A 14,181-nucleotide genomic window follows, 5' to 3' on the forward strand; every position below is an offset into this window, starting at 1 on the left:
GACACCACTGACTGCATGCGTACCTAAGCTTTGTGATGAACTGTGAACTTCACACAACCCCTCTTCTCGTAAACTTGAGATTGCACTTGAGCCGTTTCGAGTTTTTAGTAACTCACTGTGCATGTAACGTGCAGCGCTGTGCTGCGGTCCTCCCCAGAAAAGGCACCTTCCCCCAGGTGCACCCATTTGGCCAGTCGACCACGTTGGGCAGCGGGCACTCATCCTGCCCAAGAATAAGACCTATTTCATTCATGACTGTGATAACCAAAAAATAGAAAGATATGCTCACCAAACGGAAGACAAAAATCTTCTAAATTACTTTCATTCGCATGCAACAGTGGATTAAATGCTCGGAAAAATGCACCTTGTAGTGTGAGACTGATAGTAGCCAGTGAAGACCACGTCCAGTTTGACCGTCTTCTCATCCAGGACGAGGAGGGGGCAGCCATTTCCCGATCCTGCACCGTACACAGTAACACCACCAGCTTCCAGACTTGCCTGTGCATCGGGTGAGTCTCTCCAAGCCAGCACAGCATCGTGCAGCAAAGAAAAGCCGCTGCGCACAGCCTCGCTGTAGGTGATAGGTTCGGATTTGGTGGAGCCCAAGATGATAAAGCTCACTCGCGAAGGCGGTGGAACCTGGTGGTATGCACAGGTCTCCTCCAACTCTTCTCCGTCAAGAGCGGCCATACTGTCCAGGTCCAGGGTGCACAGCATCTCGTCGAACTCCTTAGTAACTGCTGGGAGCTTCGTGCCCATAAAGTTCGCCAAATGCTTCCCTTCGGCGCCATTTCTGCCTGTGTTCCAGTTCTCTGCTTGTCCACCATCACCCGTAAGCACCACTTGGGCATCTGTGAGCTCCACCATGGCCGCAACCAAATCGTCAAGGACCACGTAGCCAAATACACTGATGCTGTCCTTCAAGCCGTAAGCTTTCTTTACCTGTGGCAACAGATTCAGAAAAAAACGAGCACTGCAGCATAATGCTTTGTATATCACTGAGCACTAGATGAGAAATCAGTCGATGTGGACAAACATACTCTCACATGGCACGTTGTCCGATTTCGCATCTTTATTTCTTCTCCCAAAGGCAGAGGGGGCGGCTCGCTTGCTGCAAAACTTGAATCATACTATCCCCCCCAATTCTCAATGACTTTCTTGACTGGCAACAAAAACTAGCCTGATATGTATAAACGCATGTAAGGGCCACATCCGTGTACAGGCCGCACTCTGTTTTTCCAAAGAAAATATTAAAAAAAAGAAAAGATCCCTATAGGAACCACACCCAAACTTTACACGACCCACGCAGGAATAGCCTTCAAAATGCATTGGGACAAGAGCTTCCCACACAGATGAAACCCGAGGTTGCGGGTCATCACCACCATTATCACCACCATGATCTTCCTCCGCCGTGAGCTCCCGCTATCCATATTGGCATCAGTATCACTAGCTCCAGTTCGTGCTGCAGTTTTTTGTGGCTGTTCTGTCAAAGACACGTGAGTTGTGGTAGCATGGTGGTTTACTGTGGTTGCAGCTTTCCTGTGCAGTCTTTTTTTTAGTGTGCTTTACTTGAACATTGCTGTTTTAACAGGATGGGCAAGCATCTTATAATAGCTACACAGCTGGCTTTAAGCTGAAAGTAGTGGAGTTTATTCTCGAACACGGCAAGCGTGCGGCAGGCAGGAAATTAGACATGGAACACAACCGATGATTGTGCAATCAAAAAGATGCACTGAAGAACACAAGCCACAAAAAATGTGCTTTCCGAGGCAAGCCGTGCAAGCTTCCTGAACTGGAAAAAAAGCTGCTCTGCTATGTGATGGAAGTGCGGAACAACGGCTACGCTTCGCATGAAGCACAAGCCTTGGCGCATGTGAAAAGCATACCGTACGAGGACTTCAAAGCTAGTGCCAGCTGGGTACAAAGATTTCTAAAGCGGAAGGACCTATCCTTTAGGCGAAACACTATGCTGTGCCAGCAACAGATGCTGGACTACACTGACAAGGTACTCAGCTTTCAAAAATATGGCATCGGTCTGCGCCATGAGCAAAACTACATAGTGTCTCAGATAGCAAATGCTGATCAGACCCCCGTGTGGTTCGACCCTTCCGAGAACTGCACAGTTGATGTGAAAGAGAAGAAGAGTGTTATCGTGGCAACAACCGGTGCAATGGTACACCGTAATGCTGCAAGTCACCTTGAACAGGTGGAAGCTGCCTCCCTATGTTGTCTCCAACAGGAAAAGGATCTTGACAATGATTTCCCGACGAGAATCGTAGTTAGAGCCCTAGAAAAGGGCTGGATGGACAATGAGCTTGTGCTCGATTGGGTAAAAAGCGCATGGCAAAGTCACCCAGGCGCCATGTTGGTCAAATGATCGCTCCTTGTCTTCGACCGCTTCTGCGGTCGCTTAAGACAAAGTTAAAGAATGCCTGCGCACTTAGCGTACAGACATGGCCATTATTCGGGGTGCCTCACCGGAATGCTACAGCCACTGGACGTGAGCACTAACCGGGTTTTTAGGGTTCAATTCCACTGATAATGGATGGCAAACGCCGATCAAGTAGAGACACTGACTGGGCAGCTCGAAAGGGCATCACTTGCAACGGTGCTTGGGTGGATCGTGTCCACATGGAACTCCGTGTCTACAAACACTATAGTACACAGTTTTAAGGTGACCAGGATCTCTAACAGCTTACTAAGATGGGACCGAACATTTGTAGAACGATTATGCACCAGAGCGCAACACCAACTTGGAGGACTCCGCGAGTGAAGATTCCGCCAAGGATAGATGATTGGTATGCGAACAGTGCAAGGACCTCACCATGAAAACTGGCCCTGGAGTCAGAGAAAGAAAGTGCGGCCCTTACATGCGTTTATATGGTAATTAAAAACATTATCTGTTGTTTAGCTCTGGTTAAACCTGGTTTTCCCTGCTACATTATTCCCCTATCACACCCGATACCAGTGTAGGGTGCTACATTATTGGGGACACTTAAGCTCAGCCTTTAAAGGTATGACGCGAGAGCATAAGCTCTCTATAATGTCCCGCTTTAACCAAGCTGTATGGACGTGCCTGCGTATTGTAGGGGTAACGTGAATGCAAAGGGTTCTGGCAGGCTGATTCTGATATCACCCTCCAATATGAAAGGAGTGGTCTGAGTTGGTAGCTCCTGCCCATGGCAAATGGGTAACGCGAGTTCAAATGTCATGGCAGGCTGATTCTAATGTCGCCCTCCCACATGAAAGGAGAGGCCAGAGTTAGCTCTTTCGGTCACCCACCGATACCGACGCTGAAGGCTTGAGCTGGCTAGTGTAAAGCTTCCGCTTAAAAAAAAAGAAGAAAAAAAAAAGAGGCTGCCATCTACATGGCTCAGCTAAATGCGACTTAAGTGCGCTAGCACATTTTTGCCCTTGTTTAGGTTTGTTTGTTTGCACCTCCCCTTGAGGGTCCTCGATCCTGTACATGCACTCTGCTACTCACATGATCGCCAATCCCTTCATTTGCACCCTTATTATCTAGCACATACTTATTGGCATTGGGTGTGAGCTCTCCACTTGAGCAAATAGCGCTAGCGTCGATCTAGAGAATCAACTGGGATCCCATGACTTCTCTTACTGTTCTTGGAGCGTGCACTCAAATGAATTTATGCCTTTTAAAAGCTAAAAAGTCACCTTATTGTCTATATTGTTGCTTATCACCAAGTGCCAGCATTCCACATCCTCATTGCCCATCATCCCTAGGAGTGCTGCCACAATTTGTTAAATGTTCAGTGCCTCAATGCCAGACGTACGTGAAGGAACCCAATGCAAACTTCTTTTTCTCCGCGAAAAATAAGTTGCGAGTTCAAGGTGAAAGCCTTTCTTGGCTCACAGTGAAAACCTCGCGTGTGCGAGACTGCGTGTGCGAGATCTGTGCGCGAGATTCTGTGAGATGTGTTCTCTTTGTCTAGCATTCCTACATTCTCCATGGGAATGTAGGAGGTGCGACGATGAGTAAAGCCATACTGCCAATCTCACACTTGCAATAGCACTGCTACGAATGCGCCAAAGAACACCGCGCCACAGGAGCAGCAGTGTACCGTCCAAATCCACATTTGCGGGAGCTCTGCAACTAATGCATGCTAAGGAAAGGAAATTTCCGCTGTGCGGCATGAGCCCTGGCCTTGCTGGCAAAAGCTATACAAGGGGCGTGCGTTATACCTTGCGCAGCAGCAACATTCAGGCTTTTTCATCTCTCCAGTGCAGACTCTGCAGTGCTCTTGGAAGTTTTTTGGTTAGTCAAGCAACAGATGGGCAAATCAGGAAGTGCTCATTCTCGTTTGTGAAGCAAGTATTTCAGCAAGAAAATTTCGTCTATGGAGCTGGCACTAGTTCGGTCAGTAGCACCTGAAGGACGTGCACACATTTATGTCCATGCGTGCTTATCACTTGTGAAGCTAACGAAGGGTCACTGCTCGTAGAATGCAAAAAGGCGCAGGTTTCTTCAAGCAGCATTACTGTCCCACAGCAAGGCGGATTCGACTGAAAGCTAGGCCCGAAATTTTTTCTCAGTAAGGTCCTTGATGCTTGACCATGAAACTCAATGAAAACGATTAAAGGATTTTGCAGCTTGCACAGACAAAAAATTATGCGCAGCGGCATGCATGCCAAGTCAACCTAGGCAGCTTGAGCAGTACTGAAGTGGCAAGTTCAAATTGTCAAGGAAACCATTAAAGGTTAGCTACAGATTTACACGTTGTGATGTACTGAGGTAAAGGTCAACAAGCGTACCCAGTGCAGAGTATACAGGCATCTACCTGAAGCCTGAGTGTCTGTGATCGCTGTCAGTGTGTAAGAATTTGCAGCATGGAACACGTACAGTGATGCAGATTTGCATTTAAAGGTTTCTTCGAGCAGTCTTAACCATCCAACTTGCCTGCTATACTGGTAAAAAAAAAAAGCAGTCAAACAGTGCCGCTACCACCGGCACTGTAAAAAGCACTCTACATCTATCAGACATCTGACAACTTGGTTCCTGTCACAGGGGAGCCTATAAACAATACTCGGCGACTGTTTACCTCCGATCAGCAATGGGGTAACTTCAGTCCTCTCCATAACAGCAACAACAACGCTGGTCGGAGCCCACCATAGTCACGGTTAAAACTCACTGGGCTACACTTCAACAGTTCGCTTACTTGGTGAAATGCTTTCTTGATGAGTGAGTGGGCCTAATAAGCTAGTGGGTTCGTTATGCAAGTAAATATGGTATCATTCGCCATGATTGTGACCGCGTCAAGCCGACTCCAGCATATCAAATTAACGATCGATATATCAAACTATTTTGCGACCCCCTTAGAGTTCGATATATCAGGTTCGACTGTGTCAAACTTTGTTACTAAAGATCACAAATGAATTCAACTGCAGCTTAGCAGCTCGAGCTGCTTCAAAAGGGGTGTGAAGTGCACGGGTTCTCAATCTGCAGAATCGTCTGTCAAGACAAAATCAAACACGGCGCTTAGCCCTTACCTTTTCGCTGTGCCAGTAGTTCCTGTTTTCTTCATCCCAACCAAACCAGCAAACCCGCGCCAGACAGAAAGGGAAGACCTGAGCATTCTGAACAGGCTTAAGGTCTGCAACTGAAGAGAGAAAAAGGAACAGTGCTCATTTCGGAAGTACTCTCTAGGATTGTATATACATTCAGTAATTGTAAATTCCATTCAGTAATTGTTCGTGCAAAGACAGAGTGGTAAAACTTATTTGTCTTGGCACTATGGGGTTTGGCCTTGTTGGGTAGGTACACAATGTAGTGGGTGCAGATAAGATGGGAGCGCAACTTCTGTTTGGTTACTGGTCATGATAAACTGAGCAAAACAGCTGTAAATAGAGAGCCCTACAGCATTCATTCAGTGGAACAAAGCTCAGTTGCTTCTTCCCATCAATCGCATTAAGTAAGCGATCATGCAGGCCAAGGACAAATCAGGCAGCAGTAGACTATTATTTCAAGCATGTCTACGTAAAATTGAAAACCGGATCCCATAACGGACAGGCATATTCCGAAATAGACCTGACACATGCTTTATATGCCGCCTTACTAAATTCTTTGCTAACATGTCAAATTATGTTGCAGAAAGCTAAGTGTAGCGTTTTATGAGCTACACAGTTAATATGCACTATGCGACATCTTGAGAAAAATATCCAGATATTTATGTGCAGTTTCTGGCTTACGCAATTCACTGTTAAAAGAATACTAAAATTTTAGCTTGTTTCTCTTGTTTGTGAAGCATATGTGGTCACTTTTTAACATTTAAGGACATTCTGTACGCAGATGTCTAAGGTCGTCCCTGGGCTGTGTGAAATCAGTTTCACTGACATACTGCAGAGTATATGACGCAATTGTCTGCGCAGAGTCACATTCCAGACAATATATCGCTTATAAATATAAACAAAAGTGGCCCCATAACAGACACATGGGGCACTCCCGAGGTAACTACACAAGAACTGAAGACATAGAATTGACCGATAACGATTGTTTTTTGAACGCCAAGCAATTCTCTGTCCATTTCCACACGACTGTGATGATACTGAAGATACCAAGTTTCTTTAACAAATTTGAATGACATACCACATAAAACACTGTTTTGCCCAAGAAAACTCAATCCATTCGTTCTATAATGTCTATTTCGAAATATATATCTCATTCCCTTCCTCAAAGAATGTACGAGAATGCCCTACAGTGGTGACTCTATCAATTCTTGTTCAGCATGAGCGCCCCCTATCTGCCAGACAGCATCAGCAGAAAGCATGAAATCAAACAGATGGATTAGTAACTGCTCACACTTTTCATTGCCGTTGGCGAGGTCGGCGAGCTCCCTGTAACGGCGCAGGAGCGACGCAGCGTCCCGAGGCCTCGGAGACCAGCCCGTGGCAAATGGGTACACGTGCTCCCACTGCTTCATTCTGTTTTTTAAGTACTGCTGGTCTAGACCCTTGCTGTTTGTAACTGCAAGAACCTGCACACATGACAAAGGACAAAATATGAAAGGACATTTATCCTGCCTTTGCCCGAACAGCGTCTACATAGGGCGCTATAAGACCGCACACTAACTCATGAGAGCCGATTAAAAAGAGCTGGTCAACAACTGCAGAAAGATAGCAGGCAAAACAATAAACACAGGAGTGCTTAATCAGAAGAAATGGAAAATGCCTGCATGAAAGTTTTATGTACTCTCAAAACAAAAGTGAGATCGAATTGTTTAACGTTGCTTCAGCGTGACCTCTGAACTGCTGCAGCTGCCGTAATTCTCAATGATGACAACGAATATCTGGGTCTGAAACAGGCTCAAGGTAAAGGTTACTAGCGTTAAACTGCAAGGAATTATTTAAGAACAAAGGGCACTAATGTTACTGAAGCGTCAGCAGCTGTGTTAGAGACCTTTCCACCTTCAACCTTTTAAATTAGAGCCCTGATTTACTCCGTCGTGGTGGCGCAGTTGTAGTTAAGAGCGCTCGACTACTGTGCCCAAGGATGCGAGATTGAATCTCGGCTGTAGCGGCCGCTTTTCAATGGAGATGAAAAGTTAGACGCTCGTGTGCTATTCGATGTCAGTGCACATTAAAAAACCCCAGGTGGTCGAAATTTCCAAAGCCCTCCAATAAAGCATCTCTGATAGCCTGAGTAAGTTTGAGATGTTAAACTCCCCAAACCAAACTAAACCAACCCTCCTTCATATATGCATCTGCTATGAACGGACCATATCTTGCTGAACTGTGTCATCAGGAAACTACCACCCACGTAGCTATACAAGGCATTTTTTTTATGTTTACAGATCGTTATTTTAGAACCTACAAGAGATATGTCGTTTCGGTCTGTGAAGGCTAATTGCACAACAAGGCAGACGTTATGTATGTGATCGACCTAAGCGATAAAACGATTATTTATTTAAAACTAACTAATGAATCTGAACCTTTAAAATTTTGACATGAAGGGAAAATGTTATATTAAAAAATTGGAGGACGTCAACATAAAAGCTCAGTCCCATTTTAAATTTCTTTTATCTGCAATGCAGTTTGAAATATTTAACGCAAATATGTACATTTTTTAGCTTGGAAAGGTGGCTTCCCGCAATGCACATATTTTCAATGGCGTTGCTTGCTCGCTTGCATCTTTAATACAACAAAAAAGGAAGCTGTTTGTCTTATTTATGCCGCAGAAGCAGTCAACATGATTTCCACAACATTACTATGCCTAGCGACTACATTTTAAAAATTTGCACTGCGAGAAGGAGCTAGAAATTCATTGCCAATAAAGAAAATTTAGAAACTGGACTCAACTTCTATGATAAGAGCCTTAAAGTTATTAATATAAAGTTGGCCCTGGAAATCAAAAGTAAAAAATATCATTAGTTAACTTTAGGTAATCGTTTCATCACTGAGGTCTATTATGTGCCGTCTTTGCCAAAAGTATCCAGGCTGCGGGTTCCGCTTCTCAGTTGAGTAATAGAGAATTGCACAGGGAACACCCAACTCGAAAAGCCATATACAATAGCTATATTATACCATGTACTATACTATACTGTACTAAACTTTCATGAAGTCTAACGGCTATTTACAGCCTATAACAAAATATGGAGTGCCATTTTAAACACCAGGTGCTTGATGGCACAGGGAACACCCAAATCAAAAAGCCATATACTATAGCTATACTACACTATGTATGTACTATACTATACTATAGCTATTCTATACTATGTATGTACTATACTATACTATGCTATACTGAACTATACTATACTATAGCTATGTACTATACCTTTGCTTTTACCCAGGTATTCAACATTCAAGGTGACTGAAATGGTTTAACCAGAGAAGTACAATACAAAGCAGTCTTTATTGCTGATAAAGATGAAGAAAGCTGCTTACTTGCGGCTCCAAGATTAGGTTTCTGTTGATGTCGAGAATGATTACAGTGTATCCATAAGTGGCAGCTATTTGCAGGAACTGGGAAACCTCCCATACCGTCATATTGGTGTTTCTGTTGATAACGACTGGAACATTCTGTTGCATGTATTCAGCAATCCTGCAATGAACGCAGTGGACATAACACATGGACATAACTGCTATTTCACAAGTGATACATTCGGAGCTAGTGCGCTAAGAAATGGCTTTAGGTTATTAAAAGACCTCACTTCAGTGTGAAACGAATGCATGCAACACTAGAATTTTTGAGGGAAAAAAAAAATAAATCAGGCAAAGAGCATAAGTGAACAAAATGCAAGCGAACAAGCTTGCATTGGTATCGCGTCTGCTAATAACACCACGCGATGTACGGAAATCAAACTCCCTAGCTGTGTACCAATTGAAGCATTTGTGATGCTAAGTGGTGCAAGCTGGCAACACTGTACATACGTAAACTACCGGCTGGCGAACATGCCGTGCAAATAAAATCTCTCCAAATCGTATTGACAACTGTGCCAGTGCGGTGCCCTCTTGCGTCGTTCCAAAGTGACTCCTTTTTTTCCCTACTCTCCAATCTCCCACCCCCAAACCTTGCTACCGGCAAGTAACGACAGCTGGCAACAATATAAGGGCCATGGAATGTGGTGTGTGCATTGTTCTCGTGAACAGTAAACAGTGCCAGGTTTTGATGTGTTACTATACACCAAACAAGCCAGATGCATAAAAATTCTCAACCTTATAATTTGGTTTGATGGTTATGCCTTTTTATTTAAGCGACGAGAAAGGCTAACAGTGAACTACTTTATGTCATAGAGGAATTTGTGCCGCGGTTACTACATACTTGGGTTATATCTGACTACAGTGCATGTTAACGAAGAACATCAGGGGTTGAAATCAACCAGATGCTGTCCACTATAGCATCCCCGTAGCCTGAGCCACATAAGCCCGTTAAACCTGATAAGCCAAACCAAATCACCACTGTGGATATCAACACCAACGTTGCTGATCCAGAAGTTCCCCAATAATGGGTCCCTGAAAAGGCATCCAAGAAAATGGCTATTAGATGAGTGTAATATGTACAGGAAATGCCACTGAACTTGCATGCTGCTTACAAGTCTTCAAAAGCAAGCTGATAATTTTCAAGGCATTTTTATGGCAAAAGCATTAGATCTGTATGTTTCAAGGTTGCATTATGAAACAAGCCTATTAACTGGAAAAGGAAATAGCAGCGCTGGAGGAGGGTTCTGGAGTGCAGTCAGAGAACTGACAGAAATGTTAACGGCGGCAAGGGAGGGTGTTGAGGGAAAGGACAAGAGCAGTACTGGGAAGGAGGAGAGAAATGTCAACAGCGGTGCTTGTGGAACATCCTGGAAATGGCCGCACGATACTCACAGTGTTCTCGCCCGCCTTGCACTTTGTATACATCACCGCGTTTGCTCAAAGCTTCATTGCCTAACCCTATGGGTGATGACGCACCAGGCCCTAGTCGCAGGTGGAGAAGACTGAGAAAGTATGTCCCAATGAAGGAGGCTAGAGTAGCTCGAAATACCGCTCATCGTAACCGCCGTTGAAAAGTGGATGCAGTGACTGAAGTGTGTACTGGTATATTTGGATGTTATGGAGAGCAAATAAAAGACTCAAACAGTTTAACAAAACATCCACTAGGCTTTCACCTTCACATTCTTAGAAAGTTCTAAGCATCCCCTGAAGTTTTTATAAATTCCCACTTCCGCGGCGCGCGCTGACCCACAATGCCTGGCGTTCACTCGAGTTCCCACACATTACATCGCCTGTAGCACAGGTGATGTCATGCAGTGGAGTGCCATCACTGGTTTGCCAGTACTACAGCCAAGGCAGGGTGCCCGCCTGACCAGGCAACTAGAAACCACAGCACATTTCCCTTTCCACACTCCTTTACTGTCTAGCTGCGAAAGGAGAGCAAGTGGTAAACAAAAGTAAATGACTGAGCCCGTCTAGCTCAAGGCATTTCGTGGGCAGAGCGCAATGCCAGTCTGTAATGTGTGCTTTTTTCTCTTGAGCCGGTGTTTGATATAAAAGGGGAAACAGGGACGCCTATTTTAATCGCATGCATCTTAAGCTAGATCGGAAATTTTGTCGGCAGGATGATGGGCAATTCAATATCTACCAGTTTAATTGGTTTTTCTTATAGTTGGTAGAACCCTTTAGTGCCTGTTTAAGTTTATAATCTGAACAAAAGACAGACACAAAAGGTAGGAGAGGGGGGCACTGCTATATGACTTGAGACAGAATACAATACAGCATTCGTAATACAATACAGCATTCATACTTTTGCCTGCAGAATGTGTGCGACTCTGCAAGTGTCTTCTTGTTCCTGGCCGGAGCTGCAGGCGAGAGGAACATCTTACCAGACCAGTAGAGGCGGCTGCCCGGGTACAGCTCGTGCAGCCTCGAGGCCACCGTTCCTTTGCCTGAGCCGGGCGGGCCACGCGACAGGAAGAACACACGGCCATGGCTGCGAAGGAACTCCATCGTCTCGTCATCCACGAGGCAGGGAAAGTCAACCACGTCCAGGACGTCGATGTCATCTGTGAAGCGCGTCTTTCCTTCGCTGTTGCCATCTGCAAAGTCATGGCGGGACTGTTAGCAACGCAGAAAGGGTTCTTTTACCATACTGATTACAAAACTGTTTCAAGCAATTATATCAACAGGACAGTCATGAAGCTGTTTCAAAGTGATTACAGCAACAGGAGTGCTACGAAGGCGAAAGCTCTCCGGCATTGGTGATGTCAGTGTATATGCAAAGCATCCACGTGCCAAACGTGGCAGCTGGCAGGCAGGTGGAGCTTACGAACTTTTCCTTCTCCACTTATAGGGAGCGATCGAACTGAGCATGGCCAAGCAAAAATGAAAAAGGCTAAGAAATGACTTAGCAAAAATGAGTGAAAGAAGAAGTTACGAATATGTATGGAGTTTCGCTCCGCATCAATCTTATTAACTGCTCCAATTTTTTTTCTTCCCAAAATATCTTCCGGCCACTTTGTGGAAGCGTATACCCTTGTCAGACACGAGCAAAATTCGGTTCGTGACTATTAATATGCAAATAAATTTCTCAAGTCCGGTTGTTCCCATGAATGCATACAAAATAACTTTCAGCCATAGGTCCCACAGTTTTACGCAACGAGTTTTCTCTAAGCTCTCTGCTACAGACCTCTGCATCTTCGTAAACATGCAGCAATGTCCTATGGGCCTGGCGCGCTGCAGTTACAGCCATGCATGTCGCGCCACCTGGGAGCCACGGCGGAAAAAGCCATGTTTGGATACGATGCCGCTGACATTGCCAAAGCTGTGTTCTAATCCCATTGCGGCTGTCCGCGGGAACAAAAAGAAAACTTGAGTAAAATATGAAACTAAATTCATTGTTGAGTTTCAGATTTTCATAACAGTATAGAAATACAGCTGGAAAGCAGCCGAAAACCAAAGTTTTTCTATTCCTGTACGGGGAAACAATACGAGATTGCAGGCCCAGAGCAGCCAATATGGCGTGGAAGAACGAGACAATGTTTCATGTATAAGGCTTGATTACTCTTTCTTCACCTTCTGCTTAAATCTGTGACCATATATGGCATGAAGACAGTGCAAAGGATAGGGAGAGAAAGGAAAACAACATGCGCTGACTAGCCCGTATCACCCCTCTGCACCATTTCACCTATGCTCACTTTTCATGATCTGCTTCGGTCCAGACAGGCAAGCAAACGTGGAATGCGCATATGCTGTGGCGGAAACCTAATTACTCACACTATGAATAAACTAGCCGCCAAAGAATGAAATTCACCTCCAACCTGATTACACAACACTTTTCACTTGGACTGCGAACTTGCCATAGACACCCGAGGGCGTTGCTGCACTGAACTTATTTGTGCCCACTGCACACGGGCTTAACATACAATTTCACATTGCACAACATAATTGCCATTTTCAAAATATGCGTAAACATTTGCAATGGTCAGAAAGCCACCTAACACCAAGGACTGAAGAGTTTACTCAGCCACGTTTGGCGACCGTGGTGAGTCGCGACCCCTCAGTCAGTCTGTGGTGAAGGACCCTGCTGCCGGATTCTGACAGAAATCTCAGGGAAGTGCTGCCACTTGCACCCATATTTCTGACGCTCAGTGCCCCAGGGCAGATCTGATATGACCAGTGTAGGTCATGGACTAGTGTTACTAGGAGTGCGTGCACTGCCTGCTGCACGGAAGGGTTTTTTTTTTTTTTTTTCAAGCTTCAAACACATTCGTACTTACAGCAACCCAGAATGAGGGGAGGGGGGATGGTCTTGCTAGCTGCCGCCGGTGCATTGCTATTGGAAGCAAAGCCGAGCACACCCTTTCCGCTTTGTACTTTGTTTAGTGTCTTTCCTTCAGAGCACATGTTTGCATGCAGAGTCAAACTCTTGAAACGAAGCGCTCGCGCGTGAAGGGTGGGGCAGGCCCTACAGAAAGAAACGTGCTCCTAGTCGAGAATGAGTAGTGGCTTTCTTTCGTTTCAACTTTCTTTTTGTAACACACACATGGTGTCTGCGTGTGTGCGGCGTAAGACACAAAAGCGGCCGTAAAAAGGTCTGTTCTAACGCGCTGATGTTGGAAAGCATACCTTTCCTAGCTTCTTCTGCTGCCTCACATGAGAGGTGAACATCCTCTTTTTGCATGCACCGCCTGAGTGGCGGTGCCACTTGTTCTGGCGCAGTGGCGCCTCCATACCAGTGCACCAGGCCAGTAACATATATTTAGTGAAACACGAGCATGACCGATAGAATGCATATTAAATTTAAAATCACAAATCATCTGAGGCTAAAGCAGAAGAGACTCAGAAGCCATCTGGCCACTGGAAGCAGAAAGCTAATATAATACAGACAAGGCAGACAACTTGGAGGGCAGCCCTGAGCGCTCCCATACTGTTGCGCAGTTCTTGAAAAGCTGAACATGCAGTAGCATAATGAGCACCCTTGACATCCAGTAAAACTTAGGCTGCAGAAGTGATGCATGTTTTTTTTTTTTAATCTTTGTTAAAGACAACTGTGCATTGAAACTAAAATGTACACCAGGCGTGGCCACTGGCAAGGATACATGCGCCAATATTACTAGAACCAGCTTCAGTTTGAAAACTCTTCATCTCGGATGAACACCATCTGTGGCGCCGGGGCTCTTTCCAGAGCAGGGGGCGTGGCAGCCGAAACAGGCTCCTGATGAACGCCGTGGAGCGGCAGTG

General features: G+C 45.2%; 1 protein-coding gene across 3 annotated transcripts in view; it reads right to left on the minus strand.

Moving 5' to 3' along the window:
- The window catches only part of LOC146196632 (uncharacterized), a 41,552-nt gene that overhangs the window by 24,191 nt on the left and 3,180 nt on the right, over positions 1 to 14,181 (minus strand). For all 3 annotated transcript variants that reach the window (XM_084598398.1, XM_084598400.1, XM_084598399.1), the window contains exons 2-7: positions 11,246 to 11,537; positions 8,902 to 9,058; positions 6,818 to 6,992; positions 5,509 to 5,618; positions 365 to 942; positions 117 to 223 (exon numbers count right to left, since the gene is read on the minus strand). In XM_084598398.1, the coding sequence (XP_084454524.1) occupies positions 117 to 223; positions 365 to 942; positions 5,509 to 5,618; positions 6,818 to 6,992; positions 8,902 to 9,058; positions 11,246 to 11,537 (1,419 nt within the window). The remainder of the gene's footprint in view (positions 1 to 116; positions 224 to 364; positions 943 to 5,508; positions 5,619 to 6,817; positions 6,993 to 8,901; positions 9,059 to 11,245; positions 11,538 to 14,181) is intronic.

This window comes from Amblyomma maculatum, chromosome 3 (assembly GCF_055883805.1).
Source record: "Amblyomma maculatum isolate TAMU_Amacu chromosome 3, ASM5588380v1, whole genome shotgun sequence".
NCBI lineage: Eukaryota > Metazoa > Arthropoda > Arachnida > Ixodida > Ixodidae > Amblyomma > Amblyomma maculatum.